Source organism: Triplophysa rosa, linkage group LG18 (assembly GCF_024868665.1).
Source record: "Triplophysa rosa linkage group LG18, Trosa_1v2, whole genome shotgun sequence".
In the NCBI taxonomy this organism is placed as follows: domain Eukaryota; kingdom Metazoa; phylum Chordata; class Actinopteri; order Cypriniformes; family Nemacheilidae; genus Triplophysa; species Triplophysa rosa.
In genome coordinates this window covers 6,586,119-6,610,473 of record NC_079907.1, presented here as the reverse complement: position 1 = coordinate 6,610,473, position 24,355 = coordinate 6,586,119, and the positions used below count along the sequence as shown (strand labels likewise).

Here is a 24,355-nt window from a genome sequence, read left to right as displayed (position 1 = left end):
CCCAGTTCATTTTCGTTTTAAATCATTTTATCAAGCTCATTGATGCCATCGGTGAGTGATGTTCGCTCATTGGCATGTAACTATAGTGAATCAAAGATGCCCTCTTTCTTGCTTTGTCCCACCCTGGTGAATCATGGGTCTTCATTGCATTGCTCAACCGCCATGCTAAATCATAATCCCCTGACCGTGTCTGTCCTTTGCGTGGCTTAACCCCGTTGGTAAATCGTCGTCATTTTTCACCAGCTGACATAAACTGCCACGGATGATTACGACAGTGTCATGTCCGTGATACAATTATATGGGCTTTATGACGGAGTGAGTCAAGTTTAGCGTTAGCCAGTCGACGCTCTCCCTTCCGACCGCACCGCGTGTCGGTATAGGCCTCCCTGCCTCCATCCATCAACATTACCCCTCCGTCGTCGACAGTTGGAGATGAGAGGCGTCTCGCAACCCCGAGGTGGGTTTAAGCACTTCATGAAACATGTTGGAAAGAGATACTATTCAAATTCCCCCGCTGCCAGCCAAAAAAGAGCATTTATCCATGCAGCATTCGGAATGGTTATTAGCGATATAACATATGTGCACCGCCATCATAACGCTGTGAATTTAATTCTGTAATAGATGTTCTGAATGAAGTCAAAGATGTAGGCAACATGTGTGTGTTCAGTGTGCGTGCGTTTATGATGCTGAATGGAGGCAGTGTTTGGTATATGCATGTTTTAGGACTGCCACGATAATCGATTTTCACTACACGGTTATTGTGGCCAAAATAATTGACCAAATTATATTATTGTGATCGCTGTTATTTTTTGCAATTTTAATTTGGTTTATTTTAATTGTTGGTTTTATATTACACTCAAAATATGAGTGTAGGGTGGTGGCTCTGCAAAATGTTAAAATATTATCAAATGTGTAGTATTAACACAATATTAATAATGTTTTTCAATATCACGGTTATCGTCAACACCGCACCATTTTGACCAGAGGTGTCACGATATACCAGTATAGTCAGTACCGTGATAGTAAATTGTCACGGTCAGGGCGTGGAAGAACCCAAATGCAGGCAATGGCAGTGAAGGGGTTAACAGATATATTTATTAACAACAAAACAGAACAAAAAACACCCACAATGGGGGAAAACAGAACTAAGGAATAAATATAAAACAAAAGACTTCCCACGAGGGGGCAAAATGAAAACAAGACAAATAACTAAACTCAAGGACACGACCAAACGTCTTAAATAATATCAGGCACAAAACTCACAAAACATGATCAGGAACACGGGTAAACGCACGAACATGAATACAACACCATCCAACACAACGCTGTTCACGCAATACAAGAGCACAGGACAAAGAAACAAGAGGTTATATATAGGGAAGACAAACGAGGGATAACGACATGGGGCAGGTGTGGGACATTAAACACTCAGGGAAAGATAACGAGGAAAGGAGAGGAATGGGGCAAATGACAAGACACTGGAGAGAACGTATATTATTGTCAAACGGACAATAATATGTTTCTCTCCACACATAACCAAAGACTTTGTCATGGCTCTGCTACAGGACCAAGAAAAACATGACTAAGGAAGCAGAGCCATGACAGTAAATGCCATGATGATCCATCTCATGATAATGCTACACATTTGATAATATTGTCAATTCATGTTTGGCAGTTTGCCCTGAAAGCCTCAATGGTTACAAACTTTCTTAACACTTTTCAATTTGATTTGTTGGCCACAAAATAACAAAAATTTAAGATTGTGACTTATAGTTTGTTTAAAAAACATTACAATTGATATCACAATAATTTTATTGTAGTTATCATGAATTCCTTTGGCCTGATATTGTGATAGCCCTAATTTGTACTGTATGCTTTTCTCCACGGTCTTCAAATCTTTTTGCTCTGCATCTTTACACACCATATCAGAACCCACTAAAAATGTTCAGTGTCACGGCAATTAGCTTGTTGTACAACTTGTTTTTGTAAGATCTGCACGTGACTTATTGGTCAGTTTCGAATGCATATTTTACACCCTGTCCACATCGGACGCGAGCGACACGATGCGACAAAAGACCGTAGATCAAGAACAATGCGTTTGTTGTGTTGCATCCAGTGAGGACAAGATTGCTGTTTATAATGGGTTCTATTGTCTTTTGTTGCTTTGCTACACTTGCGTCCGGTGTAGACGGTATAATGGTTTATGACACACGTTTTTTTGGTACTTTTTTTATGCATTTGACGCTTTTATCCATAGCGACTTACATTGCATTATATTACACATTCGTATCTATTTATGTGCAATCCCATGGGATCGAACCCATTCCCTTGGGGTTTCTAGCGCCATGCTCTAACCACTGAGCTACAGGAAAGCATATTTGAACAAAGAAAATAAGTTAGTTAATTTAGTAATAAGTCCATTTAGATTCAGCAGTTTTGTTAGATTATCAATCATATTTTAGCAAGTAACATTTATCATGTTGAATTATTTGTATAATGTCAGATTTCTACGTTCCCACTGAAGCAAACGCAATGGTAACATCCTGGGAGAACGTGGATCCTCGGGTGGTTGCAAACAAACCTACAATCACTCATAAATGATCACATTTATGATCAATGAAACTTAATACTTTTAATTGTTCGTTTTTATTTGCAATCCTTTTTGGTGTGGTAAAATGTATTATTCAGCTTAAAACAACAGCCTTGGTCCCAGACTTTTGGACCGCACTGTATATTACGGTTTAGATAAGGCTACAGTTCCCACTCCCCCGCCACCAGTGCAAAAGTGAAAAGAAAAAGTGAGCGAGGTTCATGTTTATGAAAGACAGAGAGAAAATACATGATTGATACGCTTATAAAAAAGAACATTGTAGAGTTGCAAGCTGCATTTTGTGATATCTACATCAGGGACAATAGTGCTTTTAAAGTTGCCTTTTCGATATCTCAGACATATAAAGTTAGTCTTCGCTTCCAGTGATGTGGCAGGGCTGCTGTATAAGGTTTGCTACTCCTTGCAAAAATAGAAATATAGGTGGCTCAAGGGAGGAGCTCGGAGAAAGCTTTATGTTTTATTTACAATGAGCAAGCAATACATTTCATAGGATGTATCGGGGGAAGGGGATGTTGGGGGGACGAGAGAGGTGTGTTTTCAGCCGGCCGAGGGAGCCGGGTATCATTTGATATAAATAAAACAAGCAATTTGATGAGAATGAAGGGGAATGGGGCAACGGATAGTCCGGAGGCTCATGTGCCCTGACAGCGTTAACACCCCTGGCCAAGCGATGCGCGGACTGCAGAATTGAACACACATTTCTCCTCCCCTCTGGCGTCGAGTCGGGAGAGTCAGCAGGCAGCCAATATCCCCACAAAAAGGTTGAAAAGAGCAGCGTGCTTGATTTACTTCCATTTAAAGCAAATTCCCTCCTCCGCACGAGCAGTTATCCTCGTGTTGCGTTTTCACATAACGCTGCTTTCTTTCGATCAAAGGGACTCGTTTATTAAAGAGAAAAAGGGAACTGGGGAAGGAATGTAAAGAGTTTGTTCTCAATACTGCTTTGTTTATGCCCCAATGCCAAATTTACATCTATTTCTCTCTGAGGAAAGTGAAATATTCGCCATCTCTAATGGTAGGAGAAAATGGTCTTTTCTAGCATGCATTTATGGTTTGCCGGTGTATTTTTGCTTTTTATAGGTTGTATTTGTGTTGATTTGGCTCTTGCATCCCACTCTATTTCAAGCTGACAAGATACTTTTGAAACTTGGGAGTATTCGCTGTTTAAGTTTTGCTGGCTTAAGTGATAGTCATTCTCTTACAGTGACCCTGGGTGGGACAGTGCAATAGTATTAGCAAAACAAGCATTTACAGAAACATTTATTGAAACACTTTATTCAAAGAAGTGTTTAAATACGAATTACTCAGTAGACATAAGCACTTAGAAATTCGTTTTAAGCTATAAAAATGGGTCCTGGATGTATACACGTCTACATAACTAAATGAGGTGTAATAAAGTTCGTGTAAATTAAAACGGATGAATATGAATTACATTGTGGTTACTGTAAAGGTGCTGTGTGTAATTTTTCGGAGGATCTATTGACAGAATGCAGTATAATATACATAACTACGTCTTCAGATGTGTATAAAGACCTTACATAATGAAGCGTTATGTTTTTATTACCTTAGAATGAGCTATTTCTATCTACATACACCGCGGGTCCCCTTAGCAATGTTGTTTCTACAGTAGCCCTAAACGGACAAACTCATTTCAAACTCGTGTTTCGCAAGTAAATACGTTATCTCCTTCGGCAAAGAAGCAAAAACGACATCTTAGCCCTGTGTCAGCTGCTGTAGTGCTTCGAAAGGGAGTGAGCCGTTGGTTGCAATTTGCAACCTCACCACTAGATGCCGCTAAATTTCACACACTGGACCTCTTGAATAATTTAACAGATGTATCTGTTCTAACAGTTTATACATTTGTGATTTTCTTTTAAATACTGGGCAGTTTACACTAATGGAAATGTTCCTATTGCATTTGCCCCTGGACAAAATCGAACCACATGATCTAAGGAATGTTCAGAATTGAATTGAATCCAAAAATAATACGACTTAGCCTTGAATAATATAACATTGGCGTGTGTGTGTGACTAAACTGCTCTGTTTGCGGTATCTCAAGCAGGTCTTATAAAGTGACCGTCACCCGTCCGCAACAATCCGGTGATCCACATGAGCTGGGGCAGCTCTAAACTAGACTATTTTTTGCCCCATGAAGAGACAGCTTTCAGATAAGCTGGAGCTCTTTTGATTGACAGGCGTAATTAAGGTGCAGGCACTGATGTGATGTATTTCATTTAGCACGGCCGCCATCGGCAGCGAACCCGGCCGCTCTTCAAATCACCGGTGCATACCTCACCTGTCCCCGCATCAATACCACGGTCGCTCATGCCTGCACCCATGATGGACGCCGTCACTTGCCAGGAGCCGATTGGACACTGGTTATCCAGCACCGCAGCTGTCAGGCCACCCTCTGCCTTTCAGCTTAGCAAAAACATCTCTCTGTCTCGCTGTCCTATACCTCCATATCAGCAGAGCGTGGACAGCGGCGGGGACGAATGCATCAAAAAGAGGATGAAAGAGGGTTTATTGATTTATCTGAAAGGCTCACTCAAACAAGAGGACTTCTGCTGACTTCAGCACTTCCTGCGGTTCAGACCAAAGAGAAACGAGTTAACAGCTGAAACCGACCCAAATGACACCTCCCCCGACCAATTCGGGTTCATTTCCAAAGATGCCCTCTGAACGCTTTCCAAAAAAGCTAGAAAAGGTGCTGGTCTGCACTACACATTTACCAATTTGATGGTTTCCCCATTCCCCTTAAATTTTAAATTACGTCCTGAAATCTTCATGAGATCTAACTTAAGAGAATAGTTCTCCTAAAAGTGAAACTTCTGTCTTTATTTACTTGCCCACATCTTGTTCCAAACCTTATTTTTTTCATGGTACACGAAGACATTTTTGAAGGCTCTTTAGACAGTTTAGAGTTACCCTTACTGTGTGGGGTCTACATGTGCCCATATGTATTCAATGTATGTAAAATGGGGAATGTTTAGAAAATGTGAGTGATGTGTGTGGAATGTATGGACATGTGTGCGCAGTGCTATGTGTGGAATATGTAGGAAATGTGCATGCTTTGTGAGGACTGTATGTATAGTACTTTATGGAACATACGTATATGTGGAATGTATGGGCAATGTATAGAATGTGTGGAAAATGTGTGTTGGAATGTGTAGGAAATTTGTTGAATGTATGGAAAATGCTTGTGATATGTGTTGAATGTATGATACATTTGTAGAATGTATAGAAAATGTGCGAGAATGTATGAGAAATTTGTGGGAAATGTGTTTGTGGAATATATAGAAAATGTGTGTGCTGTATGTGGAATGTATGAAATATGAAAAAAATCTTATCATTTTCTTTAAAAAATTCAGCTCACTGGTTCAGAATGACATGAGAGGTGATAAAATAACAACATCATTTTTTTGGTAAACTTTTGAATAGTTCAGGATGTTTCCCTCCGACTGTGCTTTTTTTCTGCAGCATGTCTTGAAGTTTTTCTTGTCTCTGCTACGTGAAGTATCTAAAACAGAACTGGCATCAACCGAAAAATCGTTTTTTGAACGTAACACGATTATTTTTTCCCTTAGCAAAGCATTTAAAGAGTAAGTAAACATCAGTGAAGAAACAATCAAGGTTTTTAATGGGTCAAAGGTATATAGATTAAAATTTTGAGTTTTGTGGAAACGCATAGATTTTTCAGTGTTCTTTTAATTGTGAAATTAATTACTCTGCATTGTAGCCGGTCCCTGTGTGAGTTTGTAATGCATGTGTTAAGCCTATAACTGTGACAGATTTGCACCAAATGCCTGAAATTAGACTTGTGCTTTTGAGAGGCAGCTCACATTAGATTGTTATTTGGCGGTTGAGCAAAACCAATTACTAGGAAAAGAATCATTAATTATTTAGCTTAGACCACACATTCAGTTCTGTAAACAAATTACCCCTAAAATATTGTAAGCATGCCAGCAACATTTTCAAATGACAGGAAGTTAGAGCTTCAAATGCAACACAAAGCCCCGATTCTACAATGCCCTTTGAAAGCGAGTGTTAGATTTCTTTCAGGGAAACGTTTATTTGTTGACACAGAGCTTTTCTTTTGATGCTTTTGAAAAGATCAAAAATCCACCAACAGCGGAAACACAAATGAGGCAAATTCACTAAACTTTATTTGTAATTTGAGCAATTGTCATTCCTCCTTTCTAAAGAAATGAGGTTTACTAAGTTACGTTTTATTTCCCAAAACCAGAAGCTAATTGCCTGGTGAGATTAACATCCAAGAAAAGCAGATGGTAAGCGAAATTGTATTTAAAAGAAATGTAGGTATACATTTGTGTTGATGACATCATAATGCATCAAATGATAGGGAAGACCTATGTACAAAAATAAAAACAAAAATAAAAGTGCTGTTTCACAAATGGTTTTTTTTTCGTGGTTTTAGACGATAAAAACGTAATAAAGAAATTGGGCTTATAGACCACAAGATGTTAACACTGGTCCAGAAATGCTTCCGGTTTCATTTTTATTTCATTTTTTATGCAAGTCTTACATACGTATAATGAAATCATAATGATATTTCGACTCCGTTATCAATGTTCTGTTTGTTGTATTTTGTTCAAATGTTTGTGAAGTGTTATGAAACTGAAACGGGAAGCTCTTCCGGACCACTGCTGGAACAGAGTTTTATTTCAAAGTGGTCTGTAAGAAACTTGAAGTACCTTGGTGGGAACCAAAAATGGTTCTTCTATGGTATTACTGTGACAAACTTTTGTAGCAACTTTATTTTAAAAGTGCAACTGGACATATATTTACTTTCAGGTGCATAAAACAGTGCCAAAACATCACCGATAGAGCACGCAAGTAAACATCACCACTAACAGGCCGCAACTTGTTCCAAGTGAATTTTCCCCAAATGTTTGAATCAGTTTTGGAACAGGATGTTTGCGTCTCATGGGAAAATTTAGGGATGCACCGAATGTTCGGCCACCGAATATATTCGGCCGAAAATAGCAAAAAACGCATGTTCGGTATTCGGCCGAATATGTGAAATGGCCGAATAATTTTACCGAACATGACTCGAGAAACGATCAACTAGCAACCAGCGCAGAGAGAGAGAGAGAGAGAGAGACGTGCGCTTTATTAATGCCGCAAACATTTTGGCAGTGTGTGTGTGGAGCATTTTAAGGTGTCAGAGAAAGACAAAGCACGGGACTTGCCGCACGGAAGTAAATTTCCGAATGAAAGCGTCTTTACCGGTCGGTAACTTGTGGCTATTTCAGACGGGAGCGGGCTGTCTGACAGTAGCCCCGCCGCTCGCGACATCCTTTGACATCATACAGTGGTCGCGCGCACACAGTTCCCTGTACTAAACAACTTGTCAAAGTATGTTCTGTGCATCCCGGCCACGAGTGCACCAGAGAACAGTCAGCTTTTGTGGGCGGAGTTTGCAGGAGAGACGTGAACTGATATGGTTGTCAGTCAGCATCAGTCAGAATAGCTTGCGTTCGATGTTTTTTTTTCTTACAATCATTTTGCAACGTAGCCTATAATAATCCAACAGTTTTAGTTTATTCGTATTTTTAGTTTATAGGCCTAATGTGGAATGACACTTTTTAATGAAGTGTTTTGTTGTAGGGGTACAGAGTAACTTACATTACATTCTTTTACCAGTCAGTTATAGGCCTAATTAATATAGGCTATTAAATTTTTTGTTTTAATGTATTTTGTTTTGCTCAATTTTATATTAAGTTGTATTGTATTTTATTGAAAAGCAAGACAAATTTTTAAAAGCAAATTTTGACTATTCAGTTTGTGCAATAGTGAAAAAATAGCTTAATAAATAGAAGAAATGCAAAAACCATATTCGGTGTTCGGTATTATTCGGCCTTCGGCCAAGTGTTTCACATCATGTTCGGCTTCGGCTTCGGCCAAGAATGTTAGATTCGGTGCATCCCTAGGAAAATTGACTCGTTAGACTGGTTGAGGATGTTTTTCATGTGTTTATTTAATCGGGGGAAGCGTCAGATGTAGATCTGTATGCTTGCGATCAGCATTAGTGGGAACATGTCTTTTCAAGTTCATCTAAGCATTCCTCTTATCTCAGCTCAGGACAGCTGTGTGTCCTAATTTTCAACCCGTCGAGCGTGTCAAGAAGACCTCCGATAAAAATCCACCCAACCTGCTGTAAGTTTAAAGTCTCGATCACCTCTGAAATGCCATTTTGGTTACCCAGACAATCTCAAGCTGATGGTTGTCAGCGCACGTGGCCTTCGACTCTGCAGTATTATAGGGGTGATTGTGTTTTTGCAGACATGTTGGAATGGCGAATGTAGTGGCAGCAGCTGGGCCAAGACACTAAAACTAATTGAACCGACCGCGCGCCACATAGATGTCAGAGCACAAAAGCCTCGCGTGCCATTTGGACGGCGCTGCTATTTAAGAATCAATAGCGCGAACGCGATTCGAAGTGCGAAAGCATCTTCTGTTCATTGTCTTTCCGCCAATGTCAGCAAAACGAGCCTGTTTCATGTACACCAATCATCTTGCAGCCAGAGTCATGCTCTCTGGCCCAGTTCCACCCAACATTTCTTCTGCAGTAGACAAAAGAAGATATTTAGAAAAATGTTGGTAACAGAAAACCGTTGGTCCCCATTGACATGCATTGGTTTTGTGTCCATACAATAGAAGTCAGTGGGGACCAACGGTTTTATAAAATATCTTCTTTTGTGTTTTGCAGATGAAAGAAAATCACACAGGTTTAAAATTGCAACAGGGTGAGTAAATGATGACATACTTGTCATTTTGAAGGTGAACTATTCATTTAAAGAAACAACATTTTTGCGTCAACTGTCCCTTTATGGGGCGATTCACGTTTCGCATCTTAAACCGCGAGTCGCACCGCTTTCTCTTGTCAAAGCTCTCTGAAAGTTGAAGTATTTCCATCTTTGTTCCCGCCACACCGTATGCGTGTCGCGACCACATCGCTCCCTATTTACACGCGTCTGCCACGTGTCTACATTTAAAATAACGAACTTGCGCACGCAAAAGATGCGAAATGTGAAGGCTCCTTAAAGGGACAGTTTACCTAAACTAAATCCATAATTTGTTCACCCTCATGTCATTCCAAACCTGTATGATATTCTTTCTTCTGCATATCACAAAAGACGATATTTTGAAGAACGTTGGTAACCGAACAGCATTGGTCCCTATTGACTTCCATTATATGGACACAGACATTTCTCAAAATATCTTCTTTTGTGTTCCACAGCAGAAAGAGCCATAAACAGGTTTTGAACCACATGAGAATGAATAAATGATAACTGAATTTTCATTTTTGGGTGAACTATCCCTTAAAGCTAAAACTCGGCATTTGAAACAATTGAGGTATGAGGATCTCAGTGTGATTTTTTTCCCCCTCCCTTTACAGCCCCTGACATCTCATCCACAGTGAGTGAGTGAGCGAACGCTACAGCATTAGTAGCTGAACAACTGTCAGCAGCCTATTGACTGACACCTGCTGTTGGCATGTAAAGTTGCTTCATATTAGATGCCTTGTCCAGTTTTACTGCTGATTCTCAGCTGGGCCTGATGAGAGACTCTCTACTGAGGCCACTACGTTACAGTAATGGACAGCCTTTTAGCTCTCTCACCATAATCATAAATTTATCGCGTCTGAGTGCAGATGGTCCATAACCATGCATCACCATCAGACCCTCGCCGGACAGAACTCGGGAAGGGTCTTTCATCCTCTCTCTCTCTCTGGCTATGTACATCTCTCTCGCTCCCCATTCTCCACAGTACTTTTGCTTTCTGCAAACTAAACAGATATGCCGGACTGCTGAAATTCATTTCCACTACAGGCACTCGCGCAATTTAGCTCCAATGAAAATGAAAGCCAAGTGATGGATGGAGCCTCGGTAAAATAGGATTATGTAATCGCCAACTAGCTCCAGCCACCTTGCCCACAAAAAGCTTCACCCAGACAGGAGCCACGAAATGAACCGAGGTCACCCAAGACCCGACCCCTTCTCTGCTTGTATGTGTTTTCTTGGCCGAAGGGCTGGCATTTATCACTTCCGACTCTTTCTCCATCAGTACCCACTCAATCACCACAGGGCAGCTGCCGGACTCCAACAGCAACCCTATCAGACGCGCAGAGAACGGTGGATATGCCAGGGCCGACTACAAATATATTTTTTATAAAAAAAAGGAAATATATACATTGGGATATGACGTATACATTAGGATTTGAACGGAGAACAAATTGAGAGGCGATTGGAATGAAAGTCATTCATTTTAAATGAGAGCTGGCAACATGAGCGATAGCGATAAATGAGCAACGACGCAATCTGCCGTCTAACAATGGGGGTGCAGACGGCGATCCAACACCCGATTAAATGCTACATTGCGAGATGCTATCAACCAGCAGTAAAGACATTGCCAACATCAGCTGTTTTAATCACTGTTTATGCGACTGTCCGTTTTACTATTCTCGAGCTTCTCACATGTGTCTCTAGTGTCACATGTTGTGGTCAGGTGTGCAAAGATATCAAAATCCGCTAAATATTCCTGTTACTTATAGGAATTGTAAAGGAACCCTCGGAGACAAAGTTAAGATTTAAACGGACATACCTGCCTTGTCTTTAAGAATCCCCTGAACTTCTATAAAATGTTTCCTTTGGGTCTTTTAATTCATATTTTTCCCACTGCCCTTCCTCTATATCCCATGATGCTCTATTAGTTACCTAACAAGCTTGTATCTCCAAGCAGCTTCTGCCAGGCTGATTCTATATATCTTCACGAGAGAGTTTTTTTCCCAGCATGCTCCTTGCCTGATAAAGAGGCAAGACCTGAACTTGATGCCCATTGTTTAATTACCTGGGACATTTTAATGGCTCGTCAGAAAATGGTGAAATATGACTAGAGGCTAACTGATCCAAAAATACTCATAAATCGCCAACCAGGGAGCTGCTGGTGGGGTCTACAGGGGGTAATCTATAACGCTGACAGGCTGGATAAAGGAAGAACAATTAAAATAATGAGAGGGCTGATTAATCTTTACATTAAATATTAAAAGCTCCTGGGGGGTTGGTCATCCCACACGTGAGAATTGATAAATGTCTGATACATGACTGTGTGTGTGTGTGGGTCTGTGTGATCGTGCAGAAGTTAATGTTTAGTGCGGCTTCCTTTGTTTGTTGCTCTCCCCAAAATAACAACAATTACTATACATAGTTTATCATAATATAATTTTAAAGTAAAACATTTCTAAAAACACTGAGAGATTTCTGTTATTGTGTGAGGTTAAAGGGATAGTTCACCCAAAAATAAAAATCCCCCTCTGTTCATTTCAAACCTGTTTGACTTTCTTTCTTCTGCAGAACACAAAAGAAGATATTTTGGAGAATGTTAGTAACCAAACATTGGCGGTACCCATTGACTTGCATTGGTTTTGTGTCTGTGCAATAGAAGTGTATGGGTACCGCCGTTGTTCAGTTACTAACATTCTCCAAAATATCTTCTTTTGTGTTCTGCAGAAGAAAGACAGTTATACAGGTTTGAAATGACAAGAAAGTAAGTAAATGAAGAAATCATTTTTATATTTGGGTGAATGTCCCTTTAAGGCTATAATTTGCTGTATATAAAACAGTAGTCCCAATGGTAAATTTTGCTTGGTAAATATGTGTGTTTATGTGGGGGGGGGTTGAATATGGGATTTTCGAGGACACAAATGTGTATAATAACAATATAAGCATGGTTTACGGGGACACTTCCTGTGTCCTCATAAACTAAATCACTTAAAAACGTACTAAATTGTGATATTTTTGTAAAATATATTTTTTTAATTTCTCTTATGGAGTGTGAATATATAGTTTGTACAGTAATCTTTACAGCCATGGAGTGTCCTTATAAACCACACGCGTCTGTGATAGAAAGAGACATTACTGAATGTGTGGTTATTTGTGAGGCAGATGTGGACCCTTCAGCAGCTCTGGGTAGAGACATGGACCCAGGCTTGTCCACAACAGTAAACACTGTTTTTGAATGGACTGAGAACAGAAATGCTTTAATAAAGCTGCGACAGAACACACACCTCACAGACTAGACCTCACTTCTCTCAGTAACCCGTGAAATCGAGTTCGCCTCTGAGGATGGATGTGTGCTTGTTGTGTCTTTCTCGTCCATCTGTCACGCATCTACAGTACGCACTAAATTACATACGCTGCTCATGGGAACTTCTTTTCCATTCCACACAAGCCCTGTTGGATTTTTATTTAGTTGAATATAAATCATCCTTTATTCATTCAAGTATTTTCTCGTGTTCACTTTCTTTTCTAAAGTTGTCTACTGTATGTACTATCAAGTCGCTACATGTGTGAATCTTTCCAGATCAGTGTCTTTTGAGGTTTTAAGACCAGCTGCCTAGGTTTTAGAACAGACCCCTCATGTTACAGTATGTACAATATGTCTTGCTGTGTGATTACATGGTGCCGTTCTCATATAGAAATGGCCATAATATCTGCTTTAACAATGTGTGTTAGCAGCATATGGACAAAACTATGCACTGGATTGTAGCTAGAGTATATTGATGGTACAGATCAGTCAGGTCAACAAAGGTAGCAAAGATGTGAGGCCGGTGAGTTCACCACATCAAACATTCAGCTTCACTGCGCAAAAAACAAACCAAGCCATTTCAGATGCAGTTATTTGTTATTTGATGCACATTTTAGACACCTGAATTGCATGCTGTGTAGGCCTAGTGGAAAATTGTATTTGATGAGAATAAGAATAATGAGAATGATTGGAGATAAATGCGCTTCATTTAGGTATCAACTTTTTGTTTTGTTTCTCCTTAAAGAGTACATTCCTCGAGATCATAAAAAATACATTTCATGAAGTGTTTAATTTTGCCGTGTTTGAATGTAAGCAATCTGCCAAGTTGTAAATCCGAAGGTGAACGAATAACAAAGTTATTAGCTTATAAAAAAGGTAATCGACTCTGAATCACGCGAACAAGTCATGACCTGTCCGAATCTTTAACCACAATGTATCTACGTCACTAGAAATAATCCCCGCCTAGGACTGACTGCGAAAACTTAACTCTCTCCTCCCCAAACACTGTACTAGCTCGTTCGTGACGTGTGCATCATGTCTAAGAGAAGCTGTGTTCTATGTAGTGAAACTAAGTCAGTCTTATTTTCACTACCAAAGGAAGAACTTCTGAGGAAAAAATGGTTACTATTTATTTTTCAAACGACACCAAAGGAGTATAAACCGAACGTTTTACTTTGCGCCCGTCATTTTACCGAAGATTGCTTCATCAATCTTGGCGCCTTTACTGCAGGATACATTAAACGTCTTTCCTTAAAAGATGTTGCAATACCAACTTTATTTGGACCTGTAAGCTCCACCGAATCACAAACCTGTAAGTGTGACTCTTTATTTTTGTCTTTACTTAAAATTAAATTTGTGTGACGTTATCTCATGTCTGTGTTTAGCTAACGTTACCGTTATTTTTGGGGTTGTTACTGTTTGTTTACCTAACGTTAGCTATAAACTCGTTGCGCTAATGTAAGTGTTCAACCATATTAACTCACAAAGTCTTTATTTCAAGAACTGCGTGGTGTACTATAGTTATAATAACATCTGAAGATAAGATAAGAACACCGTACACTGTATGCCGTGATAACTAACTGTTACAAGAGAAGTGTCTAAAACAGTCCTTTTTCTTACTGGCATCTGTATAAGGATTAAAGAATGATTCGTCAGACTCGGGCTCGAACTGGTAAGGTAAAATCGACGCCATCTCTCTCTATACACTGTTAATATCCAACCACCTGCAAACCGTAATACAGCAGTAATGATAGGCGGTCCATTTGCGACACATGCTGAACGCGTTTGACCAATCACAGCAGACTAGACCATTTGACCAATCACAGCAGACTAGACCATTTGACCAATCACAGCAGACTAGGCCATTTGACCAATCACAGCAGACTAGACCATCTGACCAATCACAGCAGACTACACTATCTGACCAATCAGATCAGACTACGCTGGCGGAAAGGCGGAGATTACACAGATGAATCGCGGAACGAATCATTTGAGAGTCAGTCAAGAAGTAAGGTAATAAAAACTGCTTATTATTACGAAATAATAGTATTTTTACATCATGTATGTACATACACTTGTTGTCGGACACTCCATAAACCAAAATAAGCCCTTAAAAATATTGAGGAATGTACTCTTTAAATTAAATGAGAGAAATAAGCAAAATTGCAGGCATGAATATAGAATTAAAGCTCATAAGAGATCTTGATTTTGTAAGATTGATGATTAAAAAAAAATTCTGCCTTTTCTTTGCAGAATTTAGTACCTTGAGACCTTGTCCACATTAATATGTTTTCATTTGAAAACGCATCTTTTTCTCTCCGTTCTGGCCATCCGTCCACACTGAAACAGCGTTTGTGTCAACGAAAACTAAGCTTTTTGAAAATGCTCTCCAAAATGTATACATTAGAAAATGCAATTTTCGCATTGTAGTGTGGACGACGAAAACGATGACATATTTTTCATCATGTGACGCAGTTGTTTTGGCTGCTCTCCAGTTTGATAAGAGTTAACGTCAGTTCGTGCATACTTTATAATGCATATTAGGAGATGTAATGTATAATCACTCGCAGTTGTTGTTTGGCAGCGAAACGCAAGAATACTTAACTTTCGCAACTTTATAGTTTGTGCTTCCCACAGCAACATCTCTACCTCATTGTGCGTCCATAAAAAGAAAAACGTTCCTCTACACTGCCGCGACATCGTAATGAGGCAGAAAGTAAATAAACGCCTGACAGAAATGACATGTTACAGGTTAAAATGACAGGTTACTCATGTGCAGTCCGTGGATGCAAGCGTTTTCAGGATGTTTTAGTGTGGATGGGCAGGACTTGGAAAACGCATGGAAACGCTAGTGTGGACGGAAAGCGTTTTTAAAATGAAAACTCTCAAAACGTATTAATGCGGAAAAGGTCTGAAGGAGGCGTGTACCACTTTGCTGGGGTCTTGTTCTCAGGAGAAAAACCTAAGCAGCAGGAGATATAGGCATTTGATCTCATTACTGTCTAGGACAGGCTAATGAGATGTTAATGAGATTTCACTGGTGATTTTTCTTTCCTGTGGGAGGACATCATCCAAGGAGGTGCTGAGATCTGAATCAAAGATTCCTGTGCGTAGTTGATCATAACTAAAACGAAACAGCAAAATTAATGGTCACATGGATGTTTATTTGTGAAACTAGGCCAGAAAGGTGATTTAAGGTAAAACACATAAAGAATAAAAATACAGTTTATTTCAAGTCTTTACGCTCAAAAGTCTGAGAGCAGCTCATTAAAAATCATTCTATCTGGAATGAAGAGTTTTTGTGACACCAACATTTAGCAATAGCACTCTTCAATGACACTTAAGTCACTAACACACGTTTGCATTGGCTTGATAATTACGGCTCTTCTGCGTTCAATGATATACTGTGGGATTGCAATGAAAATCGGGTGACAGTCTTACTACCTCTAGCAATGACTCGATTTCCACTTTAACAACTCACTAAATCCACACAGCTTCGGAATAATTATCATAAAACCGGATTTTCATCTGCCTCTATAAAGTTTGCACAGGTTGTTTTGGCAATTCCGAAGAAAGCCACCGATGGTAAACCAACAGCGTCTCACAATCAGAGACGCATCCCGCATCCGGCCCGACGCCTCCCCCTCCTTGGTCAAAATGATAAATTTTAACAACATGCTTTACACCCTTGTTACTTTTTATTGTATATTTGTGTTTTAGTAAATCAACTCAAACCCGAAATAAACCAAGCTGTTGTGGGTAATTATTCACTTGTTCTTGATTTTGTTTTGGTCCGCATTTATGGCGGACCGTATTTCATTTAAATTCACATTTCCCCCACTCTCAGTCAATGGTGTGCTTTGGCTGTTTTAATATTCAATGTCCCTCATGTTCAATTTGCATCAGATGTCCCGTTGTTCCGTTTCCCAGAATCCTCTCTGTCCAACATAAATTGGGTGCATGTTGCTGTGGAATGACAACACTGGGGTCTTAATAGAGATGTCTATTAGCTCTTTATTCAATCTTTTTGCCCAACGAATGCGAAATCAAAACCAAGCAAACCCACAGCGGCATTTCGGTTGTGTTGAACCGCATTTCATGTTTATTTTAAAATGGTCAATTTAAAGACTTTGGCTTAGTAGAATGAGAAGGATTTGAATAGCGTTGGCTAGCCGGCGCATATAGGACGTGAGAGAAGCCAGTTAATATGTTTATTATGGAGCAATTTTGGAGAGAGATGATAAAACAGGCGATTTGCCTTTAAAAACAACTTTAGTAAAAATCATGCATCTGCACTTGCCATTCAGCTCTCATACTCTAGTGCATATCAGTCAAGTGTGCTCCCTACATACTTTCATTCTTCTATCTTTCCAGGCCCCCTTCATCTTTTACTGCATGCAGTGTAGTTATATTGTCTTGTATTATTCATCTGTGGGGTTGGTTAAAGGCAGAATCCCCAGAGTGGCCTGGCATTTGGGAATCCTCATTAACATTTGCAACATGTGGTTCAGCAGGGCTGCCGGTGGGAGTCTGTCCGCTCTATGCTCTTAAATATCTCAGTCGGTCAGCAAGCCTTAAAGCTGGTATTTACTACTTTTACCTACAGCTATATGAGATAAAGGACGTCAGGTTGGCAGTTTCACTACTTTAAACAAAATGGAAAAAAAATAGAGAGAGTCTGATAACGGCAGTCAAAAGAGAGAATGATGTCAAATTTACCATGACTTCCATAGATGCTGTGTAAGAAACACCCACCCGCGCATTAGCGTTAAAGTCCTCGTGAACCAGAAGTTGCGATAGCTTTTAGTTTCGTATTTTGACACGTTTCTAATGAGAAAAATAGTGGGCGTGGCTTTCGCCTTTCTCTGCGATTTGATTAGATTGTATAAAAACAGCCGTTGCATTTTGAAATGGAACTGCAGCAGACTGACAGTTGAAGGGGAGGAGTTAACGGATGCTCCGCCCAAGCCGTCATTTAAGATGGATAGTCATTACAGGAAGGAAGTGCATTTTCAGATTTTAACTAAAGATCATGAGGGCACACTAATTTTTAAAAGCGAATGACCCTCATTGATGAACTGTTTACAATAAACGCTGCAATATTTCATGAAAAAATAGGCATTGTAATTTTTTATTTCACTGGGACTTTAACTATTTTTTGTAATTTGATGCAGAGATAATATAATATTATATAAAAAGTATAGTGTTAGAAACATACATACATTAAAAAAAAAGAAAATATAAAAAACTTGACCGTTGAACGCATCATCACAGGCTTGTGAAAAAGGTCCATTGAAGTCAATGTTGTTTGGTTACCAATGTATTTCAAAATATATTCTTTTATGTTCTGCAGAAGCAAGAAAGTCATACAGGTTTGGTGTGACATGAAAGAGGGCAAATGATGAAATAATTTTTATGTTTGAGGAAAACTGTTACTTTAAAGCATAATTTACAATACCTACGCATGAGAACATATCAAGACACCATATTAGGCCACCAAACAGGTTAGTGAAATTTTGGGTCGTGTCCTCACATAAAGCTATCATATTGTATATGACATCTGAAGACTTGTATGAATTACTGTTACGGTACTTTTATGTTGCTTTAATCATTTTTATTTTAAGCTTGGCAGCCCCTGCTCTCCATTCTCTTTGAAAAAGGAATGACAGTATTTTCATTTTTTGATGAACTGTTCCTTTAAAAAAAACCCTCAACAAACAGTCAGCCCAACACCAATCTCAAGCATATGCGAAAGCAAACATACATGCCACATAAATTACCGGCCGAGGAATATGAGGTGAAGCTCCGTCGGGTCCTCGTAAGAAACGGGAGCATTAGCTCTGGCGGCTTTCATATATTGACCCAGTATGAAAATCAAATTACAACGGGCTGTTCAAGGCTTAATATTTATGTCCACGCTCTCTATTCAGGCTCCCTGTAGGAAGAGTTGATGAGCTCCAGCATGTCAGTAATTGAGAAGAGTTTCCAGGTCAGTGTGTGCCACTGTGCTCTGGTGTGTGTGAAAGGGGATATTTACTCTGTGAATGGAGGGTGAATGAAGTTACAACTCTATTTACCAAAGCCTGTATAAGCTGCTCAACTAATCTGCTTCACAAAGCCAAGTAGAATCCAAAAGGATTTTGGCACCACATTACAAAGTTAAATGGCTCTTTTATGCCGTGCCACTGCCCTGGCCATTTTCCATTCGTTCTTCCCTCTTTACAACCTGTTCTCATGCTCTCCTGAAAAGATGTAGAAACACATTTCACTCCCCCACCTTCCAACTGTATCCTTTTCTTCCCTGTCTCCACACACAAGGAATTGATAGAAAGCATTATTCTGTCTTTTGATCTTTAAAACATGTTTTACCAAATCAATTCGGCCTCAGTCTCACAGTTCTACTATTCTAAAAGCACGTAAGCGTGACAGATCTTTTGACTGAAGGACTTTTATTTCTTGCTTTGTGTTTCAGCTTCATTTGTTTATTTTTGCTGTTTGATATAATGTGAATGGTCCAGTCGCTGCCAAAACAACATTTTATTCCATTTCTTTAACTTTCTGTTTATTAGATTTTGTGCCAATTACATTAGTGGTGGACTTCTGTTTTCTGAAAGCAATTTATTCAAACGTAAACATGGCCTTGTAGACTGCACCTGTTATTAGCTCATTGACAAAATTCTTATTGAAAGTCGCTTTAAATAAAAGCGTTGGCTAAATGAATAAATTATTTCTGGTCCTCTTATCTGATTGGACAAGATGTATTAAGAGCGCTGGTACGTATGTCACTCTCAGTCAGTAGACTAAAAAGTTGTCTGTATTGTGTCTAAATATCTCTGTATATCTGTGTATATCTCTTTCAGTGCAGCAGACTGTTAGTCCTTTCATAGCTGTGATAGAACATCATTGCAGTGTTCTCATCATACAACAGCAGACTGTTTATTTATTGCTGTGTACAAAACTAAATTGCTGGGCAAATAGACTTTAGTGAGATGCTATTTTCTTTCTTGCTTGCGACATCAGTGCAGCCCGAGTGATGGTTGTTTTATTGTTGTTTTTTGTCCACGGCACTCTTCAGTTCTGGGTTATTTATGCCTCCTTACCGTCCAAATAATTAATCAGCTCCAACACAACAGGAAAAGAAACAGCTTTTAATTACTTATGATGAAATAACAAATTATCTTGGCCTTGGTCCCAAAAATACTGGAGCCCAGTGCATGGTAATTCATTACAGAGAGAGAGAGAGACAGTGTGGGAGAGAGACAGGAGACAGGAGGCTGTGAGATATGAGCTGTGTAGGGATGAAATCAATACACACGCTTTGTTCATGTGTGTGTGTGTGTTGTGTGTCTGTGTTATAGCATTAGAACCATTGCGATCCATCAAAAGGTTGAGTGTCAACCCGCAATGAACCCTCACACTTTGATGCACTTATATTTCAACAAACACTAATGCATTACCCACCAATAGCATCATGTGGTGTCTGCTTGTGAATGAGCTTAGTCTGATATCTTCAGTTTTTTCTACTTATATCAAATCAGTTTCAAGCATAGTTTACTGTATTCTGTGTTTTAATTAAGGAAGCAGAAAAGTCCAAACATTACATTCTTTTGCTCTGATTTATAACCTAGTGATCTGCCTACACAGGCAGCATCCTAACCCTTATGAAAATGAACCATGGTTTTGCTATAAATACTACCAAAAAACGTGTTTACTATGGTAATCACAAACCATGGTTTTGCTACCGTAATCATAGTTTTACTACAGTATTTGTATTAAAACTGTGGTCATACAAATGATAAAACATTACAACTTTATTATAATAAAACAATGAAACCATATAAAATGTCCATAAGAGAACCATCATAAAACCTCACAAGTGACTTACTGGGAACAATGTACTCAGACAGCAGTGTCCAAAATCAAATAAATGTATTAATTGATCAGTTTTAGGCTTTTTTTGTATGTGAAATAGAATATTATATATCGATATTCTATTCATGCAATGCATTCTGGGATTGTCTCCTTCCCAATAGAATGGGATACTTGCCTTCAAATTGGCCTAAAATGAGTTCTCCTAGGAGGCAGCATAATTAAGTTGTCTACCTTTTGAAACAGGCTTTACATTGAGACTGTATCTATGATGCCTTAAAATGATGCCTCCGTGGGCAAGTCTAGGTTTCGGAACAAAGCATTTGTGTACATGCAAGCTGAGCGGTGGATGGACACAAATACTCGGAGGGTTGTGTTGACACGCACAGACCTCTGTTATTCATTTCCGGCCCGTGAGCCTGTTTTCAGGCAAGCGAAACGAAATTCCTCAGAAATGAATTCTCACCGAGTCGGTAGTGAACTGGATTTCCCAGTAGACTTCCCGCGTCTCCGGGTTTCAGTTCTACTCTTGACCACAGAGGGGAACACTCGGAATGGAATTAGACACTTCCCTGCAGAGAGCTACAGACTCTCTCAGACAGAGAGAGAGAGAGAGAGATGGGGGGAGGTTGGATGTCGTTTTAAGAGAGAAAGAGTCAAACGGAGGTAACGGGTAAAGGAAATAATGACGTGAAGGAAAGAGATAGAAATTTGGTTTCAGCACGGCACAGTGCTGTTTATCGATAAACACGTTAGCTGTATATTTCAGATTAATGTCAACAATTAAATGACACATAGGAACAACACTTATATCAAGCCGGTGGATATGGACGGGGCGCTATGCATATTTAATCCGAACAGCCCGCAATAGAGGCCATTATGTCCGTGTAATTACGGTAATGCTCTAACAGGGTCTTTTGTGCCGAGTGCTGTATTCACTCTCACGGGCCCTGTGTTCGGTTGTATATACTTCTACATCCAAAGAAAAACGGCAGCATTATCATCTTTGCCCATTCTTTTTTTATTATTACACAGCACAGCCTTATTCTTCTTCTCCTCTGGGTGATGTGATTTTTTTTCAAGAGTGTTTTTCGGAATACACAGTAAAGTAGTTATCTGTTATACTGTACAAACCAACCGCGTAGTGATTTTAAATTATCAATGACATTATAGTTACACTTCCTCTTCAGGTCACACAGAAATTATTTATTGTTTTCATATTTCCTATCTGTATTCGGTCAGAGAGGGTTAAACGAACTCAATTGTATATTCGGGGCTTCCATGTTTATGCTTTGTTCTCCTTAACTGAGTGTGAAAACACATAAGCGGCCGTGTTTGTGTGCGTTCTCCAAATGTTATGGCTGATCCACTTCAGCGGCAGTGTTGCGTGAAGCTCAGCTGGCTGTTTCCAGTGAAGGATTTGGTGGTTCTGGTGAAGTTCTGAGCTTATCTGGACCTCGCAGGTCCCCTGACTGAGCCTCAATCCCTTAGCGCATTATCGTAACAAGGGCACACGAAAACGAGGAAAAACTCAAATCCGAGTCCAAACACAAAAACAAGGAATTTCAGAGCAATCTGTGATGTAAATTGGGAGCTCAACCTCTTTGAATTAAGAACGAAGTCCCGTCTACCATAACAAAGGTTGTTTACAATACCGCTTTCTAAGAAATTCAGCCTTTTATGTCATTTCCTGGCTTACATTCTTACACTTTGCAATTCTCAAAGCCTGTCTCTGTTTTTCTCTTGCAGGAATTAGACACCACCCCTGTTCGGCCACAGCTGTACATGGAGACCCCCAGCTGGGCAGGTGAGTGTGTTTATGTGGAGGTTGTGGCCTCCTTTATGAGCCTGTGAGTGTGTCATGATGTTCTGTTTGGGCGAGCCGAAGAGCGCCGTTTACACCTGCTATTAAAACCGTTTCAAGTGGTCCGATCAAAAGTGGTCCGCTGAGACGCATCACTGTTTACACCTGGTAGTAACATGCCTCTCAAATGCGTCTTGGGCTCTGATGGTTGTTGCATAATTATTAAAAAGATAATGATCTACTTTCAAAACCATGCTAAATTATGTTTTTTACACTAACTTAAAGGGATAGTTCACCCAAAAATGAAAAATTCTGTCATCATTTATTCACTCTCGTCATTTCAAACCTGTATGACGTTCTTCTGCAGAACACAAAAGAAGATATTTTGAGGAATGTGGGTTACCGAACAATGGCGGCACCCATTGACTTGCATTGGTTTTGCATCTGTAAAATAGAAGTGAAATACTGTAGGTACCGTCGTTGTCCGGCTACCAACATTCTTCGAAATATCTTCTTTTGTGTTCCGCAAAAGGAAGAAAGTCATACAGATTTAAAATGATGAGGGAGAGTAACTGATGACTAACTATCCCTGTCCATTTGTGACGGACCGCCCGACATTGGCAAAAACTCCAGGGTCTGTGTTTACGAGACATATTCGGAGAAAAATGTGGCTTTAAGGACGAATGGTGATGCGAGCAAAGGTTTGATTGAACTGTTGAGTCTCATCCTTCAAACGATAGGCTAGATTTCATATTTCTGCACAATTTACATTTCCAGCCTCTTTCTCTCTGTTCTATACCATCCTTATCCGCTATACATCTCAATGTCACCGTCGTTTCCCGTCTGTCTGGGGTGTTTCCTCTGAGGATCAGTTACCTTTCTAGAACCCCGCTTCAGACAGATTGATTTTACCTTACGTGCCGTAAACCATCAAAATCAGTTGACTCCGAACGCGCACCCTAATGACGCAGCCCCCTTCCGCGCGAAGCTGCCTCCTGAGACCCGAACGACTGTGGCAATCATGCTGGCCCGTTGTGCGCACGTCCTTTGGAGTTGTAAATGAGACTGTGTCTTTAAAAGTGGAGTGGAGAGGGCCATAGCGAGGGAGTGAGAGAGGAGTGGTTTAAGTAGTGCTGACGATAGGCCTTTGATTCTGAGCATGCCCATTAGAGGGAGCCATAAATCCTGGGCTCTCTGGACTGCCTGTGTCAGCAGTCCATGGAATGAATTGATATTAAACGCGACAAAAAGCCTCTTTAATTCTGCCTCCACCAGCCTCTCTCTCTCTCACTTCTCTTGCTTGCTCTCTCACTCTCTCTCGTTCTCCAACTCTATTTCTTCTCTCTTCCTCCCCCTGTTCTGGACGGTAATTGAAAAGAGGGAGAAAAAAGCCCGGCGAAGCCAAGCCTGTCATCATAAAAACATCTGCAATTACATCCGCTCTATTCATTATTTATGAACGTCATTAATTAAATATTACTCGCAAATAGCAATAGCATTTTCCCCCTTTTTGCCCCCATGTTGTCTCAGAAACGGGCGCGTTTTCTGCCAAACATCACAATGCTGTTTGCAGTAAACATTTATGTTTAGACATTAAAGGCAATTATGACGATTATGCCAGCGGATTCGAGCCCCGTTGGCCTGCCTCGTGAACCCAGAGGGCTCGGAGCGCGGCCCGGCGACAAATAAGGCGTCCGCGTTGTCACCCCTCACCTCAACGCTGGAATAACTTGTTTCACTTTCAGGCGAATTGAATATTCTAAAACGGGCTCCTTTCTCATTTTTTGGGCCTGTCTAAACAATATCCCATAATGAGAAGAGGAAGCGCTGTCACCAGATGACATCACCCCCACGCGTGATGCGCTAAAAGCGTAAGCTGTGGGATTTCAGGTGCCATATTGATAAGTTAGACCTGTTATTCCCAAAATTGTGAAGATGAGGAACCATACATCAAACAAGGC

The 24,355-nt window shown here is 40.0% G+C and overlaps 1 protein-coding gene across 7 annotated transcripts in view; it reads left to right on the top strand.

The window, feature by feature from the left end:
- rbfox3a (RNA binding fox-1 homolog 3a) overlaps positions 1 to 24,355 on the top strand; it is a 402,031-nt gene that overhangs the window by 184,091 nt on the left and 193,585 nt on the right. For all 7 annotated transcript variants that reach the window (XM_057358077.1, XM_057358078.1, XM_057358076.1 and 4 more), the window contains one exon: positions 22,340 to 22,397. In XM_057358077.1, the coding sequence (XP_057214060.1) occupies positions 22,340 to 22,397 (58 nt within the window). The remainder of the gene's footprint in view (positions 1 to 22,339; positions 22,398 to 24,355) is intronic.